The sequence below is a fragment of the Nyctereutes procyonoides genome, unplaced genomic scaffold (genome assembly GCF_905146905.1).
Source record: "Nyctereutes procyonoides isolate TBG_1078 unplaced genomic scaffold, NYPRO_anot_genome, whole genome shotgun sequence".
NCBI classification, from domain to species: Eukaryota; Metazoa; Chordata; class Mammalia; order Carnivora; family Canidae; genus Nyctereutes; species Nyctereutes procyonoides.
Genome location: NW_026575125.1, coordinates 11,659,543 through 11,676,467, shown reverse-complemented (window position 1 = coordinate 11,676,467; position 16,925 = coordinate 11,659,543). Strand labels below are relative to the sequence as shown.

The 16,925-nt window shown below is 42.9% G+C and overlaps 1 protein-coding gene across 1 annotated transcript in view; it reads left to right on the top strand.

The window, feature by feature from the left end:
• Nucleotides 1-16,925, top strand: part of VEGFD (vascular endothelial growth factor D) — a 37,923-nt gene that overhangs the window by 13,210 nt on the left and 7,788 nt on the right. Inside the window, exons 2-3 of the mRNA XM_055338856.1 lie at nt 8,958-9,168; nt 13,648-13,838. Coding sequence (XP_055194831.1) covers nt 8,958-9,168; nt 13,648-13,838 — 402 coding nt within the window. The remainder of the gene's footprint in view (nt 1-8,957; nt 9,169-13,647; nt 13,839-16,925) is intronic.

Genomic DNA, 16,925 nt, shown 5'->3' with positions numbered 1-16,925 from the left:
TTATTACCCAACTTCCTGAAGATATTGCCAACATGGTTGATACAATGACACCAACAGTTTTTGAAAGGTTTGGAATCCCAAGCTTAGACTCACTGCTCTCAAGGGGTCCAGAGAGGAATTTTGCAAAGTGGGTCTTTTTTTCAGATCTAGGAACAGGAGGATTCCTAATAGCATGGGACTGGATGGCCCAAGAAGATCTCTTCATGACTCTTTGAGGAAAGTAGTCAGCGGCCCCACTCCGAAACTCCTTGCAGAAGGCCTGAGAGTTCAGAGCTGGGATTGGAGCCCCACCATGTACTCCAAGCCACGTCCCTGCCCCCTAGGCATCCATGCTTATACTCCTCATTTATATTTTCATTCAGATACTTTGTGGACTGCCTTGTGAACGGATTGCACTTTGCACTTCCCTGTTGAATTCCATCCAGTAGGTTGAAGTACTACCTATTGGCTTTATTTCAGTTTTGAGAAATGGGTTGTTTTGAGTCCTTGGAAATTTGAGAAGCAATTTGTTCTGTCATTTAGCATGGTCTCAGGAAAGGCAGCTGACCTCCTCATGCTCTTCTGCCTGGAAAATGTTATTGTTGGTCTTCAATCTTGAAAAAGTCATACAGGTTGGGAACTGATCCACCATCAATCAATCAGCTGACTTGAGTTAAGAAAGGCTTTGGAAATCCAGTAAAGCAAGATACTTAGTATTTTGAATCCAAGGTGTAACCCAAAAGGGTTTAAAGAATAAAGTTATTTCTCAGCATGCATCTGCCATGTATTCCCTACTGAATGGACTTGTACATAGCTTAGGCACTAACCAAGATCTTTGGACATATACTGGCATGCACCATCCCCCAAGTGAGTGGTTCTCATTAAAATTACTTGCCAAGATTTTTTTTTTTAAGATTTATTTATTTGAAAGAGAGAGGGCATGCGCAGGGAGAGGGGCAAAGGGAGAGAGAAGCAGACTCCTCACTGGGCATGGAGCCCATCGTGGGGCTTGATCTCAATCCCGAGATCATGATGTGAACTGAAATCAAGAGTTAGCTGCTTATCCGACTGATCCACCCTGGTGCCCTGAAATCACTTGGGAGGATTTTTAAAATAAACTTTTTATTTTGAAGTAGTCTTAAATTTACAGAAAAGTTTCAAAGATAGTAGTAGAGAGAGTTCCTATATATCTCCCACCCAGCTTCCTCTAAGACTAGCAAACATTCGGGAAGTTTTAAAAAAATAAATCCTGATGGCAAAGCTGCGGGAGCCATAACATGTGAACCTCTGGGATGGCATCACAAAGCATCAGCATTTCTTTGAAGCTTCTTCCCCGGGAGGTTCAAGGTGAAGCCACGGCTGAGAATCGCTGCTGCCCTTACTTCTCAAAGTGTGGTCAGCCAGCCAACAGTAGCACCATCATCTGGGAGCTTGTTAGAAATTCAGGCATCCCAGGTTCACCCCAAACCTCCTGCATCAGGATCTGGATTCTAAGAAGATGGCCAGGCGATTCGTAGGCACATTAAGCTTTGAGAAGCGCTACTCTATACAAAACTTTAAACAGACCACACAAACCTGGGTCCCATTGCTCTTTGTCAAGTGCATGTATGTATTTATTACTCATCAGTTTCTTCATTGGATATCTGCTAAGTGCTTATTATGTAAAAAGGATGAAGCAGAATTATATTCCACCCTCAAGGAGATCACAGTCTAGTAAGGGAAATGCAACGTGTTCATAAATAATATAGTATAAGTTAGAGACATCATAGAAAGCTTGATGGACTAAGCGACATTGGATTTGGACTTGGAGAGAGGACACTTGGAGAAAGATACTTAAAAGATAAGTGATGTAGTTTGAACAAATGAATAATCCCAGAGTTAGATTTTCTTTTCTTTTTTAAAAAGATTTTATTTATTTATTCATGAGAGACACAGATAGAGAGGCAGAGATATAGGCAGAGGGAGAAGCAGGCTCCCCTCAGGGGAGCCTGATGCAGGACTCGATCCCGGGATCCCAGAATCATGACCCGAGGGGAAGATAGATGCTCAGCCACTAAGCCACCCAGGCGCCCCCCCACCCCAGGGTTAGATTTTCTATAGTGTTTTTCATATTTCAATTTGTTTCATATTTTTAACAAATCTTTATTTAGCTCTTACTATTGCTATTATTTGAATAAGACATTATACAAGACATGTCATTACTGTTGCATGGCCCTTACAACTCAGTGAGGGAGACAAACACTGAGCAAGTAATGACCCAACTAATTCATTAGTGTCAGTGGTGGTGAGCTCCGAGAAGGAAAGAAATGGGGTGCTGTGAATCCATGTGTCCTTGGGATCAGACCCAGGTGGGGGTGAGAGTTGTGGGGGAGGTCTCCCTCAGAAGGTAACACCTGGCTAAGAAAGGTTTAACTGGACAGAGAGTGGAGGACTCCAAGCAGAGGGAACAGCGTGGACCAAAGCCAGAGCAAGAAGAAATGAACAAGGGATCCCTGGGTGGCGCAGCGGTTTGGCGCCTGCCTTTGGCCCAGGGCGCGATCCTGGAGACCCGGGATTGAATCCCATGTCAGGCTCCCGATGCATGGAGCCTGCTTCTCCCTCTGCCTGTCTCTCTCTCTCTCTCTCTCTCTCTCTGTGACTATCATAAATTTAAAAAAAAGAAGAAGAAATGAACAAAAGAGCAAACCAATGAAATGGATGTCCAGTAATATTCAGTTCTACAGGGTTTTCCATTGCCCTTTGACTTGGTACAAGCAGCCTGGCCTTCAAGCTTCCAGTCCTTCCTCCTTTCAGCTTTAAACAATTAGGGCAATAGACCATCTGCATACCCGAAAACTTAGCCATTCACCTGTTTTAAGTAAATCGACGATTTTTAGTAGACTTACTGAGTTGTGCAGCCATCATCTATATAAGATCCCTTGTGCCCTTTTATAATTAGCCCTAATTTCCATGCCTGGCCCCAGCCAATAATCTATTTTCTGTCTCTTGGTGGAATACCTAGGAGTAGAATGGGTTGGTCATATGGTAAATTTAGGTTTAACTTTTTAAAGAACTGCTGAACTCTTTTCCGAAGTGGCAGCACCATTTTTACAATCCCATTGGCAGTGGAAGAGGGCTCCCATGGCTCCAAGTCCCCAACAGCACTTGGTGTGCTGTCAGTCTTTTCGACCAGAGCCATCCTGGTGGATGTGAAGTGGTACCTCTTCATGTGCCAGCCTCTCCCTAACCTTATCTGCCCGTCTTCCCACCCTTCACCTGGCTCTGTTCCCAACCAGAGTGCCCCTCCCGCTGTTCTTTTCAGCATGGCTTCTTGATATCCCCAAATCATGCCTCTGTTTACTCTTTGGATGTGTTACTTGACTAGATATTTTAGAGGAGGAGAGGGGCCAGCAATTTAGAATTTAAATTAGCAGGTGTTCAGGAGGCCTTTGATTCCCCCACAACATGGACACTTCCAAATCCCTCCAGGAAACCGAGGCACCAGAACTTTCCAGACATTTTGCCTGCCACTTTAGATACCCTTGACTCAGATCCCTAAGCCTGAGCTGTGGAGCTTCTCCTGCTTCCTCAGGGGAGAGTGCCACGTGAACTTGGGAATTAGCAAAAGGAGAAATGGTTACCCTTCCTACTGTACCGTAGAAAAGGGAATTTAGGGGCACCTGGGTGGCTCAGCGGTTGAGCGTCTACCTTTGGCTCAGGTCATGATCCCCGGGTCCTGGGATCAAGTCCCCATTGGGCTACCCACAGGGAGCCTGCTTCTCCCTCTGCCTGTGTCTCTGCCCCCTCTCTAGGTCTCCCATGAATAAACATATAAAATCTTAAAAAAAAGAAAAGAAAAAAGTATACATTGAAAGAAGGATAAAATCTTGTTACAAAGACTTTAAGCCTCACATCTTAGAAACTGGCTGAGGTAGCCAGGACATCAGAGAATGATTTGTTATTTAGGAGTGAAATTGCTAATAGTATTGTATTAATTATCACTCACATAAAGACAAGGCGCTGCTGTAACCAAAAGCAGACCCCGGGTAACCCTGCCTCACTTCTTTCCTCTCTGCTCAGTGCTTTCTAATTATTTTAGTTTTGATGAGGACTTCCCCTAGAAAAGAGGAAGAAATCATGAGCAATTTATTTGGCAAGTGTTTGGTAGTTAAAACTATTGAAATCAATGGTGTGAATATATATTTGGGATGATATTTTACACTTTGTGATTTTAAGTTTTGCCTTATCCAAGCCGATCACATAAAGTTAATTATACAAAAATCAGCCAGTGCAGAAAGTCTTTTGGAAACCAGCAGCCGTTCCTGACCCTTTAGAGACGTACCCCCCGATGAATTAGTCGTCAGGTCTCTGCTGATGTTGAGTGGTTAGTACTTGCGCTTGTAATAGCAAAATGACTGTCTGCAATTTCTCAGCTATTTCAGACTCTATTTTAAATTATGAGGCTTAAAGCATGCTTAAGTAACTCTGAGTATTTGAGTAAACACTGCACTTTTTTTTATGATGAGGCAAGTGTTATGAGTCGTTCAGTGCCTTTCATTCAATCCAGAGATTTGATATTTTCTCCTGAGTTCTCCCTTGGATAGTTTAAAAACATTTCTGAGATTGAATTGAAACCTGTAAGAACTATGAAAACACACATCACTCTGTATTTATGGGTGGTATTGAATGAAATTTGCCTCAATAAATAAAAGTCCTTTCAGTCTAGTACGATTCTTAAAACATTTAAGCAGCAGTTTGATTGGTTTCATTATTTTCATGTGGAAGCAATGATGTAACAAAATTTTATTTCAAAGATTACATTGAACATGAAGTAGGATTACTGTCCAACCAGAAGAGGCAGTGGATAATCAGGAAAAGAGAGGCTATTGACAAATGAGCCCTAATGGAGAATTTCTGAGTTGCTTCGAGACGTGGGCAATTATGCAGTTTCATCCCCAGATTTCCTAGACGACTGCTGCTTAAATTTGATGCCTGTTCCACAAACCCTATCTTTGCTCTTCAAGCTTCCTCCTCCCCTCGCTCCCAGAAAATCGCCTTTATCTATTTTTTTTAAGATTTTACTTATTTATTCATGGGAGACACAGAGAGAGAGGCAGAGACACAGGCAGAGGGAGAAGCAGGCTCCCTGTGGGGAGCCCGATGCGGGATTTGATCCCAGGACCCTGGGATCATGACCTGAGCCGAAGGCAGACGCTCAACCGCCGAGCCACCCAGGGGTCCCAAAATTGCCTTGACTTAAACTTCACAGAGAAATGAGAAATCATAGGCTCCAAGCAGTCTCGCTGTCTGCAAACCCATGTTGTTCTCTGTGAACCTATTTCAGAGGATGATCCTCTCATCCATTCATCCATTCATCTCTGGGACTTAGGTCAAACCAACCCCTCTGCTTGATCTCTCCTGCATATGTATTCAGTGCCTTTCTCTCTGTTGGCTCTTTCCCTCAGCTTAGAAACCTGTTCAAGATTCTCCACTTTAATTAAATACACACGCATTCATATCTGAACTTCCAAGCAAGATGACCTTCTCAATTCATGTTTTGAGATCTTTTTTAGTCCATAGCCATGCTAGGTAAAATATAAAATTGATCAAATGGTGGTGAACATCTGCAGATGGCAAACATTTGCAGAAATGATACCAAAGGGGCACTAGGGTGGCTAGGTTGGTTAAGCCTCTGCCTTGGGCCCAGGTCATGATCTCGGGGTCTTGGGATAGAGCCCCAAGTCTGGCTCCCTGCTCAGTGGGGAGTCTGCTTCTCCCTCTGCCCCTACCCCTGCTTGTGATCTCACTCTTCCTCTCAAATAAATAGAGTCTTAAAAAAAAGAAATGGCATCAAATACATCAAGCTGAAAAGATCAATACATTGTACACCTTGAACTTATACCAAGTTGTATGTCAGTTATCCCTCAATACAAATAAACTTTCAAAAAACATGAAGCCCAAAGCTGCAGAACAGATGCACTCTGGGTCTGGAAGGTGGAGGCCACCAAGATTTCAACCTCAGTGGGCAGTGCGCCCCATGAGTACACTTCATCAGCTCCCTGGATACAGAAGCAATGTCTAAATGAAGAAAGAATAGAAAAACAAACCTCCCAATGAAGGTGAAACTACTAAACAAAATTCCAAAGTTAAGACAGGCAATTACTGCTAAGAAAGACAGCTGGTAAAATTAATAATCAGGATATAAGTCGTATATATGAAGTTAAAATGTAATTTGAAGAAATAAGTGTATTTAGGACCATCAAAGAGAGGAAGAAAGGAATAATATTCATAAGATAAAATGAGACATTAGGAGAAACATACAAAAATGAAACAAAAAGATGGAAAGGAGAACGAAGTGGAAATATCTATAATATTAGAAAACTGGTGATAGAAATGAAAAGCTTACCAAAGCAGGGGCACCTGGGTGGCTCAGTGGTTGAGCATCTGCCTTTGGCTCAGGTCATGATCCCAGGGTCTTGGGATTGAAGCCCACATCAGGCTCCCCACAGTGAGCCTGCTTCTCCCACTGCCTATGTCTCTGCCTCTTTCTCTGTGTCTCTCATGAATAAATAAATAAAAACTCTTAAAAAAAAAAGCTTACCAAAGCAAACTCTAGACTCACACAATTGGAGACTTGGTGATTGGGAAGATGAACCAATTAGTTTAACACATTGAAGAGAGATGAAGGGAGAACAAAACATATAAATATGAAAGCACATTTAAGAGACCTGTAAGATCATTATAAGGCTCCAATGTATGTGTGTTAAGTATTTTGAAAATAAAATTGAGACAGTGTAATATGTGGAATAATGAAGAACATAATACCTGAAAAGATAAAGAATTGAAATTTGAAAAGGACGATGGCCTCAAGATTCAAACTGCTGTGAAGGTCTCTGTTGCAACTTCTCAACCCTGCCATATAGACAACATGTACATGAATGTGTGTGGTGTGTGCCAATAAAACTTTATTCATAAAACAGGCAGGCAGCAGGCTGAATTAGGCCAGGGAGCTGTAGTTTGACAGCCTCTGATCTAAAGTAGGAACCACTGTTTATATTTTCATGTATATCCCTCCAGATATTTTTTATACATCTATAATTTTACATATATGATGAACAGTGGTAATTTTTTATATATGCATACATATATCATGTATGTTATACACACATAAATTAAAAAGACATCATAACTGAGTCATACACGTATGACTCGGACCACACTTGGTCTTCTGAGCACCCACTTTTGGACAACACTCAATATCCACCATCATATCTAAAAACAACCAAAAAAATCCTACTCCTAAAATACAGATGAATGATGCAGATTTTTTTTTAAATTTTTATTTTTTTTATTTATTTATGATAGTCACACGCACAGAGAGAGAGAGAGAGAGGCAGAGACACAGGCAGAGGGAGAAGCAGGCTCCATGCACCGGGAGCCCGACGTGGGATTCGATCCCGGGTCTCCAGGATCGCGCCCCGGGTCAAAGGCAGGCGCCAAACCGCTGTGCCACCCAGGGATCCCTGAATGATGCAGATTTTAATTAAAGTGTTTGAGGGGCAGTGGAGGAGGGCGCACATCATATCACTCAACATCAAGCTTCCTAAAGGTCCCATTTGCCCACCTGTTTTCCCCCTGCAGCAGGCAGCTCTCTCTACACCCTCCTCAGTACCATCCTGCAGCTGCCCTAGTCCCTTGACTCCGCCCCTCACCCAGCTCTAAAAATCCCCTCAGCCCACATATCCCAGCTGCCCAGGAAAACAAAGATCTAGTAACCACAGGCTGGGCAGGAGATAATCGGGGTCCCTAACAATAGACCACGTTATTGGTCTGTATCGTTTCTCCAACACGGTCCAGGGAGGATCTTAATTCATTCTGTCCCAGTATTCATCTCCATCACTGGTTTCGATGACCACATAGTGTTTCATTGTATGTATGTACCATTGTGTATCCTTATTTTAAACAATTCAGCTACTATGTTGAAAATATTGTATTGGCAGTCTCACAAATGTTGTGTCAGCCAGTACAATTTGTGCAACTGTATGGAAAGCAAATTTTCAACATGAACTTCAGAAGTGTATTTTATCAGAAAGAACAATGTCTTTGAAATAGTAAACAGATCTTTAAAAAAAATGTTAGAAGTTAGAAAATTCAGGTTATCACGGTCTTTAAAAAAAACTCCCTCTCTTGTGTGACTACAGGCAGGGTCCCCAGGACATTGTGGATCAGTTTCTCAGATAACAGGGACAAAAGCAATTGTCATTGGCTCCTGTCACAAAAACAGTATGATCTTAAAATTTGTATTAGTTTCCTGTGGCTGCTGTACCAAATTACCACAATGTAAGTGGCTTAAAACAATAGATATATATTCTCTCACAGTTCTGGAATCCAGAATTGTGAAATCAAGGTGTTGGCAGGGCTGTGCTCCTTCCAAAGACTCTTGGAGAGAATCCTTCCTTGCCTCATCCAGCTTCTGGGGGCCCCAAGCCATTCTTGGCTTGGGGCTGCATTGCTTGAATTTCTGCCTCCGTCTTCACAAAACCTCCTCTGTGTCCATGTTCCCTCTCTGTCTCTCATAAGGACATTTTGTTTTTGTATTTAGGGTCCACCTGGATAATCCAAGATGGTCTCATCTCATGATCATTAATTTCATTACATCTGCAAAGATCCTTTGCCCAAATAAAGGCACATTCCTAGGTTCTGGGGATTAGTACATGCACATGTCATTTTGAAGTACACCATTCAACCCAGTATGATATTGTTTTCAAATGTCTTGAGAACCCAGGGGGAATCATTGCTTTGATTCAGTCATAAATGAGCAGAATATGAACCAAAAATACTAACTAGTATTTTTCCTAGATACTGGTGTGTATATTTGAATAATCTCCCTAACTTCTTTTCAGCTCTATTTCCATCTTGAAGTGTCAGCAATGAGGGTTATCAAGACAAACTAAAACTTCAGCAACTGGCTTTGAAACCAGTATTTTTTTTTTTTAAAGCGGGCATCTCGGTCAACGTTAGAGCGGTCTGAACAGCAGATTAGGGCAGCTTCTGGTTTGGAAGAACTGCTGCGGATCACACACTTTGAGGACTGGAAGCTCTGGAGATGCCGACTGAAGCTCAAAAGTTTGACCAGCACAGACTCTCGCTCAGCATCCCATCGGGCCACCAGGTTTGCGGCAACTTTCTATGACATTGAAACCCTAAAAGGTAGGTGTGTGCATGCACATGCACGTGTGTGTATGCATGTGCTTGCATGCATGTGTGTATGTCTGTATGTAAGCAATTCTTGTTCTTTATCAGATACCAACACAGGCACCAGCTTCTTCCAAAGGTTTGAGCAGGGCTAGTGTGTGTCCGGGAGAAGAAAAGGGTGTCTTTTATTTCAGAGCTTTGGTGTCAGCAGAGAATCCTGGTTTCCTATGCTTACTCTACAGAGAAATATATTCAATATGATTTTGAGATCTAAAACTGACACAAAAGAACACTTCAAAATTCAGAAATATATTGAATACAGAGATGTGAATGCAAAACGAACCCAGAAAGACCATCCTTAATCATTGGATTAAGAAATCATTGGGTTTACTTAAAAACATAAAACAACCTCAGTGTCCATCAGCAAGGAGCATTCTACTGCCATGCCTACATGGACAAAAACCAATAAATTAGGCATAGCTTTTTTTATTTCTTGAAAATTCTGTGATTTTTTTAAGTAAAAATGAAAAGTAGAGGTTGGAAGCTGAATTGTAATATTGCATACTGAGATTACTAGGTGATGGAGGTGAGGAACCCTCTAGACAAAAGAATCCAAACTCCAGATAGGAAATGACCTAATTTGAAATAAGGGGGACGGTGGCGATTGTTCCCTGGTAAGGTATGGAGGTTCTTTATAAGAAAACCATTGTCTGTGTATGTACTATGCCATAATGAACGAAGCTTGCCAAACACAGTTGTGTGGCCTCTGATTAGGCATTTGATTTTTTGGATGGCATAGCAAAAGAACACAAGAAGCCACTGTGGCCTTGTTGATTTGGCATTTGAGGTTTGATTAACATACAATTGTCTACTAATGGATTATATCTATCACATAATGCAAATTGACCACCAAGCCAAAATTATTATTTTCTTTTTTCTAGAATTATCTGTCTTTGTTTCCTTTTGTTTCCTGTAAAAAGATGATGATGTTGCACAGGCCACTGTTGTCGGCTGCAGGGGAGGCTGTGCATAGTTGGGATAAATCTCTCAGCAGCGCTGCAGGCCTGAGTGTGAGGAGGATTCTTTGTGCTCATGTGTATGACTGTGTGTCTCGGTGAGTTGAGATGATTGGCACCCTGGCCTAGAACCCACTTTAGCCAGAGGTTTGAAGCTCTAGTTTCTGTGCGGTGAATTAGCACAGACTGGAAACAAAGGAGCCAGACCTCATCTAGAGATCCAAGGCTTTAACCAGGGTCCCTATCTGAAAGCCTGAGGTGAGCTTGGAGATACTCTGTGAGAATGGAGATAGACAAGCATTTACCATACAACCAAGATTAGGTGATTAAAAAAGAAAAGTCAGTGACATTGACATTCTTTAAGGAGAAAACCATAAAAAATATAAAAATATTTTTTAAACATAAAAATATGGAATTTGCCAACTCCAAAATGTCTCTTATTACGTGGGGGGATCATCTGAAGTTATTTACTAAGTTAGAAGCAGTAAATAATCAAATCGATGCGTTACACCAATTGTTATTTGTTATCAACTCTCGTCATGGATTTTGGGGTGATTCCCTGAGGCAGAGCAGTCCTGCTGGACAGTAGGAAAAAATAGCAGAGTTATGAAACTTCTAAGCAGTGCATTGGTCATAATTCCACACAATTTTTTTAATTCCACACAATTTTGATTAAAATCTTATCACTCCAACTTTCAAAACTTAGTTTTATGAAAAAGCAAATGGAAAGCAACATTTAAGTAGAATTTTAAACAGAGAATGTTTTCATAAGTTGACTACTTGTTTTCCCCAGGATTCATGATTAATGACAGTGAATTAAGTAATACTCGTTTTAATACCTAATTGGGTAATTTATCTCTTACGGTTACAGCCTGTAGGCTCTTTATATAAATATTCATAATCAGAAATTTAAAAAGTTCTCTTGGGTTAGAAGATTTTATGATGAAAAAACAGAGTTAAGGCAAATGGTGTAGTATATGCAGTGTTTCTCAGGCATCCAAACATCTCGTCTTTTGTGTTTTCAGTGACTTCTGAGGAATATTAAGATGGTGTGTGTGGGGGAGTCAAGATACAGAAAGGTGTTATAAGGGAATAATTTAGACACTAGGCTCAGATCTCCAACAATAACATCGTACCTGTAGACTTCAAGCAGAAGTTCTCTTTGTCCCTTCTAGTGGAAACATGTTCACATCTGGGGGAAGCCAGAATGATGTGGGGAGAGACCAGCACAAATGTGAAGGTGGGGTAAAAATGGAGAAGAGTTTGTCTCTTGCTGTATAAACACATGACCCTCAAACTTAGCTGCTTGGAACAACAGTTTTCATCTCACAGTTTCTGTGGGTTGGGGATACAGACCTGGCCTTGCCGGGTGTCTCTCCTTCAGGGTCTCTGCAGAGGCTGCAGTCAAGGTGTCATCTTGTAAGACACTACTGGCTTTTTTGGGCTGCAGGCAGCATCTCAAGGTTTAATCGGGGCAGGATGCACTTCCTAGTTCACTCGGGGCTTGTTGGCAGGACTCAGCTCCTCGCGGGCTGTTGGCCAGAGTCTGCGCTCAGTTCCTTGCCATGTGGACCTTTCCAGCGGGGCGGCTTGCTTCATCAACGCCTACAAGTTGAGAAGGCAAGAGAAAGAGGGTGGCAGCAAGAGATAGAGACTGCAGGCAAGACAGAAGTCACAGTCTTTTTAAAACCTAATCATGGAAGTGACATCCCACCCCTTTTTCTGTATTCTCTTCGAGAGAATCAAGTCACTAGGCCCAGCCCCCAGGGAGGAGGGGATTGTACAAGGGTGCGCACACTGGGAGGTGGACATCACTGGGAATCAGTTCAGAAGCTTCCTACCACAGGAGGTTTTCACCACCACCTCCAACATATGACAAACTCCACAGTCGCACAGCGAGGCTGAAAGAAGGTCTTTAGAGTTGTCTTTATCATAAAATTGAATCATTTCCCAAAACATCTGCAGAAAGGCTCTACAACTCTGAGTATCAAAGTGTCAGAATCCCATTTTTAAAAATAAACCATGAGACAAAAGCCAGTAGTGTTTTACAAGAAAGTATGTGATCTTTTTATTCCCAGAGGCTGGTGTCTTTTTCTGGTTTCCCTCAAATTAGTTAGAATGGCCAGATTATGGCTTGTGCCATCAGAATGAACTGGCTTACTTCCTTTTACCTTTCTTTCTTTCTTTCTTTCTTTCTTTCTTTCTTTCTTTCTTTCTTTCTTTCTTCTTTTTTTCTTTCTTTCTTCTTTCTTTCTTTCTTTCTTTTCTTCCTTTCTTCTTTCTTTCTTTCTTTCTTTCTTTCTTTCTTTCTTTCTTTCTTTCTTTCTTTCTTTCTTTCCATAAACATCGGTATTGGGCCCTGGTGAGTGAAAAAAACCCTGGCTCGAGGCAAAGATGAGCTCCATTTAGATTTCCATTAGTGTCATTGGCCCGCTTTGAATCCTATGGTAGTTACTTAAGCAACCAACAGAAATGTATTTCTTGTTATTTTTTAAAGATTTTATTTATTTATTCATGAGAGACACACAAAGAGAGAGGCAGAGACACAGGCAGAGGGAGAAGCAGGCTCCATGCAGAAGCCTGATGTGGGACTCGATCCCAGGACCCAGGATCAGGCCCTGGGCTGAAGGCGGTGCTAACCTGCTGAGCCAACGGGGCTGCCCCAATATTTCTTGTTTTTAAATATTTTATTTATTCATTTGAGACAGAGAGAGAGAGAGCACAAGCAGGGGTAGGGGCAGAGGGAGACGGAGAAGCAGATCCCCTGCTAAGCAGGGAGCCGGACATGGGGCTCCATCCTAGGACCCTGGGATCATGACCTGAGCCAAAGGCAGGCACTTAACCAACTGAGCCACCCAGGCGCTCCCAGAAATATATTTCTTGATGGTGCCAGGACCCACCCACACCTGACTTCAAGCAGAAAAGAATGCCTTCCAGCTGTGTCCTTAAACTGCTTCTAGATAACACGCATCATTTCTTTACCTGCTTCCATTTGCTTCCTTTCTGGCCAGCTCGTCCAGATGCACCCGGTGTGGTTTTATTTTTTTTTTATTATTTTTTAAGATTTTTATTTGTTTATTCATGAGAGACACACACACACAGAGCGGGAGAGGCAGAGACACAGGCAGAGGGAGAAGCAGGCTCCACGCAGGGAGCCTGACGTGGGACTCGATCCTGGGACTCCAGGATCACGCCCTGGGCCAAAGGCGGCGCTAAACCGCTGGGCCCCCCGGGGAGCCTCCGGGTGTGGTTTTATACTGCAAACAGTGATCTTCACCAAAGAAGGTGTCATGTGAGTGGGGAGGAGCCCAGACTTTGGTTTCAGTTTTTTCTGGAACCGATCTTTGGGTAAAGGAGCGACGGGGAAAGTATCCGTGGAGCGGGCGAGGTGACCGTGGCGGCGCCCGGCAGCCCACTGGCCGGCGCTGGCACGGCCGGGCCGGTTCTCGAGCCGGTGCCGACGAGCGTCCTGTCGCAGTCATAGATGAAGAGTGGCAGCGAACGCAGTGCAGCCCCCGGGAGACGTGCGTGGAGGTGGCCAGCGAGCTGGGGAGGAGCACCGACACGTTCTTCAAGCCGCCCTGCGTCAACGTGTTCCGCTGCGGCGGCTGCTGCAACGAGGAGAGCCTCGTCTGTATGAACACGAGCACCTCCTACGTCTCCAAACAGGTACGGGACCATCGGCAGGTGTGGCCCCTCCAGAGCCCCCGGGGACAAGCGTGTTGACAGCCCCAGCTAGGCTCGTTGCCATGCACCGTGCGGAAATGGCCTTGCGGGCCTCATCTCACTTAACCCCCAGAGCAAGCTAACAGGGTATCCTCTTCTCCTACCTGTAGAGATGAGGAAACTGAGCTCAGAGAGCTAACCTGTGGCGGAGCTGGGACCCACATCCAGGTCTGTGGGACTCCAGACCCTGAACTCGTATGGGGTCCTGTCTCTCTGGTGCCATGATGTCAAGAATCAGAAAATCCCAAGGGAGTTACTAAACAAACGATAAAAGGAAGGAAGAGAGTGGGGCTGCCTTGCATATTCGTTGGGTTCTGTGTTGCTCAAGTGGAGCCACTGAGAAGAGTTGACCTGGGTGGTGTGGGCAGGGAAGTGGGAAGGAGGATGCGTGGTCAAGTGCCCAGTGGTAGCCAAAGCAGCAGCCGTTCCCACGCCTGGACCGAAGAGGCTGGGGGCTGGAGCAGTTGTAGGAACCCCAAAAGAAAGGGGAGAAGAGGGCTGCTGGGCCAGCTGGAGGAGTGGCTGCAAGGAGTCGGGGGCAAGGGGTGGAGGAGGCAAGGGGACCTATAGGTGCAGCCACAGAGGTCAGTGTCTTGAGACATAGACCCAGTGGGGGAGGAAGGAGAGAGGATGGCATCTCTGGGAGGGCAAATGGAGCGTATCTAGCACAAAGGATCTTTGAAAATCATTCTCTAGTCCCCATGAAAGAAATAATTCTTCCCTCTCCAGCTTATAAAATCTCTTTTGCCCAGTAGATAAGTTTTTCTATCACTACCGTATTGTTGTCAAATGTAATAAATGTTGCACTGAAAAGCGGTAATAATAAACTTAGGAAAACATTAAAAGCCTAGAAGTCCAACTGCATTCCTTTTGGTTCTGTGTTGCAAATTCCTCACGCATGTTGATGTGTTCATTTGTCACATTAACCTACACAATCTGTTCTCCTTGTGATTGTGAACAGAGGTGGAACAATAAAATTACATATGCAACGAATATATTGTGGTAGGAAATAATCTTTAAAAAAATTTTTTTAGAGAGGGCAGGAGGAAGGGGAAGGGCAGAAGGAAAGGGAGAGAGAGAATCTTTAGCAGGCTCCACACCCAGTGCAGAGCCCAATGCGGGGCTCTATCTCCCAACCCTGAGATCACGACCTGAGCTGAAATCAAGAGTCAGACACTTAACCAACTGGCACCCAAGCCTCCTCCCCCCCCCCTTTTTAAGAGGAAAATTATCTTAACTGGATGGAAAGAATGGTATGCTGATTTGTTTGATAATAGGTTAGCTTATCCTAAATTTTGTTCCCCCTCCCCCCTAAAATATCCCACAAAAGTTTCTTTTTTTCTAAATTCTTTTAGAGAATCTTGGAACTTGTAAAAATTCTGACCTCTTACTATTTGACAGTTGGGGGGAAAAATGACATAAGTATGGCTAACCATCAACTGTCAGTAGAAACAAAGCTTGCATAACATAAGAGGCTTTGGTTCATGACCATGTTATTCCCTAAAGCATACTGAAAAATTTCGCAAGAAGATGAAGTTTATGCAAAGTAAACACTCTAAAAACATTCTCTTACTTAGACTCATAGAAGGTCCATTTCATATCAAAAGGTCAGAATAAACACAACTTTAATGGATTGTTTGCACTTAATAGAGAGTTGAGTATTTTGACTGCTGTACTCAACAAATGATTAGTTTTAAAGAATGTACTTAAGTGTAAGTGCACAGCAGTTTTTCTTTCCAAATATGCACACTTGAACATTTTAACAGTGGTTTAAAAAAACTACCTCTCACTCCAAAGTTATGGACTATTTGATTAAATACATCTTTGAAACACAGTGAATAAATGAATACTCTGTGTAGTAAGTAAGGACTACACGGAGTGGGGATTGAATGAACAGAGCACTAAAATCAAGTTCCAATTTATCTGAACCACTCTAGAAGCCAAGTAATTGACATTTCTCTGACTTGCACTTGCCAAGATCCCACCTTGCTTCTTCTGGTCACAGAAATTATGTTCTAAAATGTAATAAGGCATATTCTTAAGAGTATCACCTCTGGCTCCAGAGAAGACAGCCTGGGTTCAAATCCCCACTCTTCCAATCAATAGTTATGTGGCCTTAGGCAAGTTATGTAACCTCTCTGTACATCTGTTTCTTCACCTATAGGGTTAGGGGTGGAGACATTAAAAAAAAACCCCACCCTAGAATATTGTTATAAGGGGTGAATGAATTAATAGAGAACAGGACCTGGCATATAGAAACCTGGAATGATATTCATGTTACCTAGACTTATTTGGTTGGGCATGATGATCTTGTATCAGTCATTACTATGTAATGCTGTATAATACACACCCCAAAACTCTGTGGTTTCAAACAATAGTGATTTAGTCTTACCCCTGCATTTAAAATTCAGTTAGTTTTGAGTGGGCCTAACTGCAAGTGACAGGTTAACTGCGGGTCTGTTCCCTGTATCTCCCATCCCTTGGGCCAGCATGCCTGCTAAATCATGCTCTTCTCATGGCTACAGCATCTGCGGGAGAAAATGAGCCCCCAAAGCACACACAAGTTCAAGTTTGTAGATGTGTCATGTCTGCTAACATCCCGATGGCCAAAGCAGGTCACATAGCCAAGTCCAAAGTCAAGGGACAGGAAACTATTCCTTCAATGGAGATGGTATGAGAAGGGATAAGTAAATAGTTCTGAATGATAATCTGTTCACCATGGTCTCAAAGAAACTTCATAGCTGTAAAATTTAGTCCTTATAATTTACACTCAAATTTAAAATAGGAGCAAGGACCAAGTGCCTTTTACAGGGGGTACCAGTGACACCAGAATGGTAAGAGATTTGGCCAAGCTTAAATACTTGCTAAAGTTACATAAGCCCCCAGGCTCCTGACTCCCAGCCCAAGATCCTCTCCATCATGCTAGCCCTTAACCTTATTAGTTCTTTCTTAATGGACAGCTTTGCTAAAGTCACTACCATAGAGGACAAAGGCAAAAATGCAAACTGTAGAAATTAGCATCTAAATACA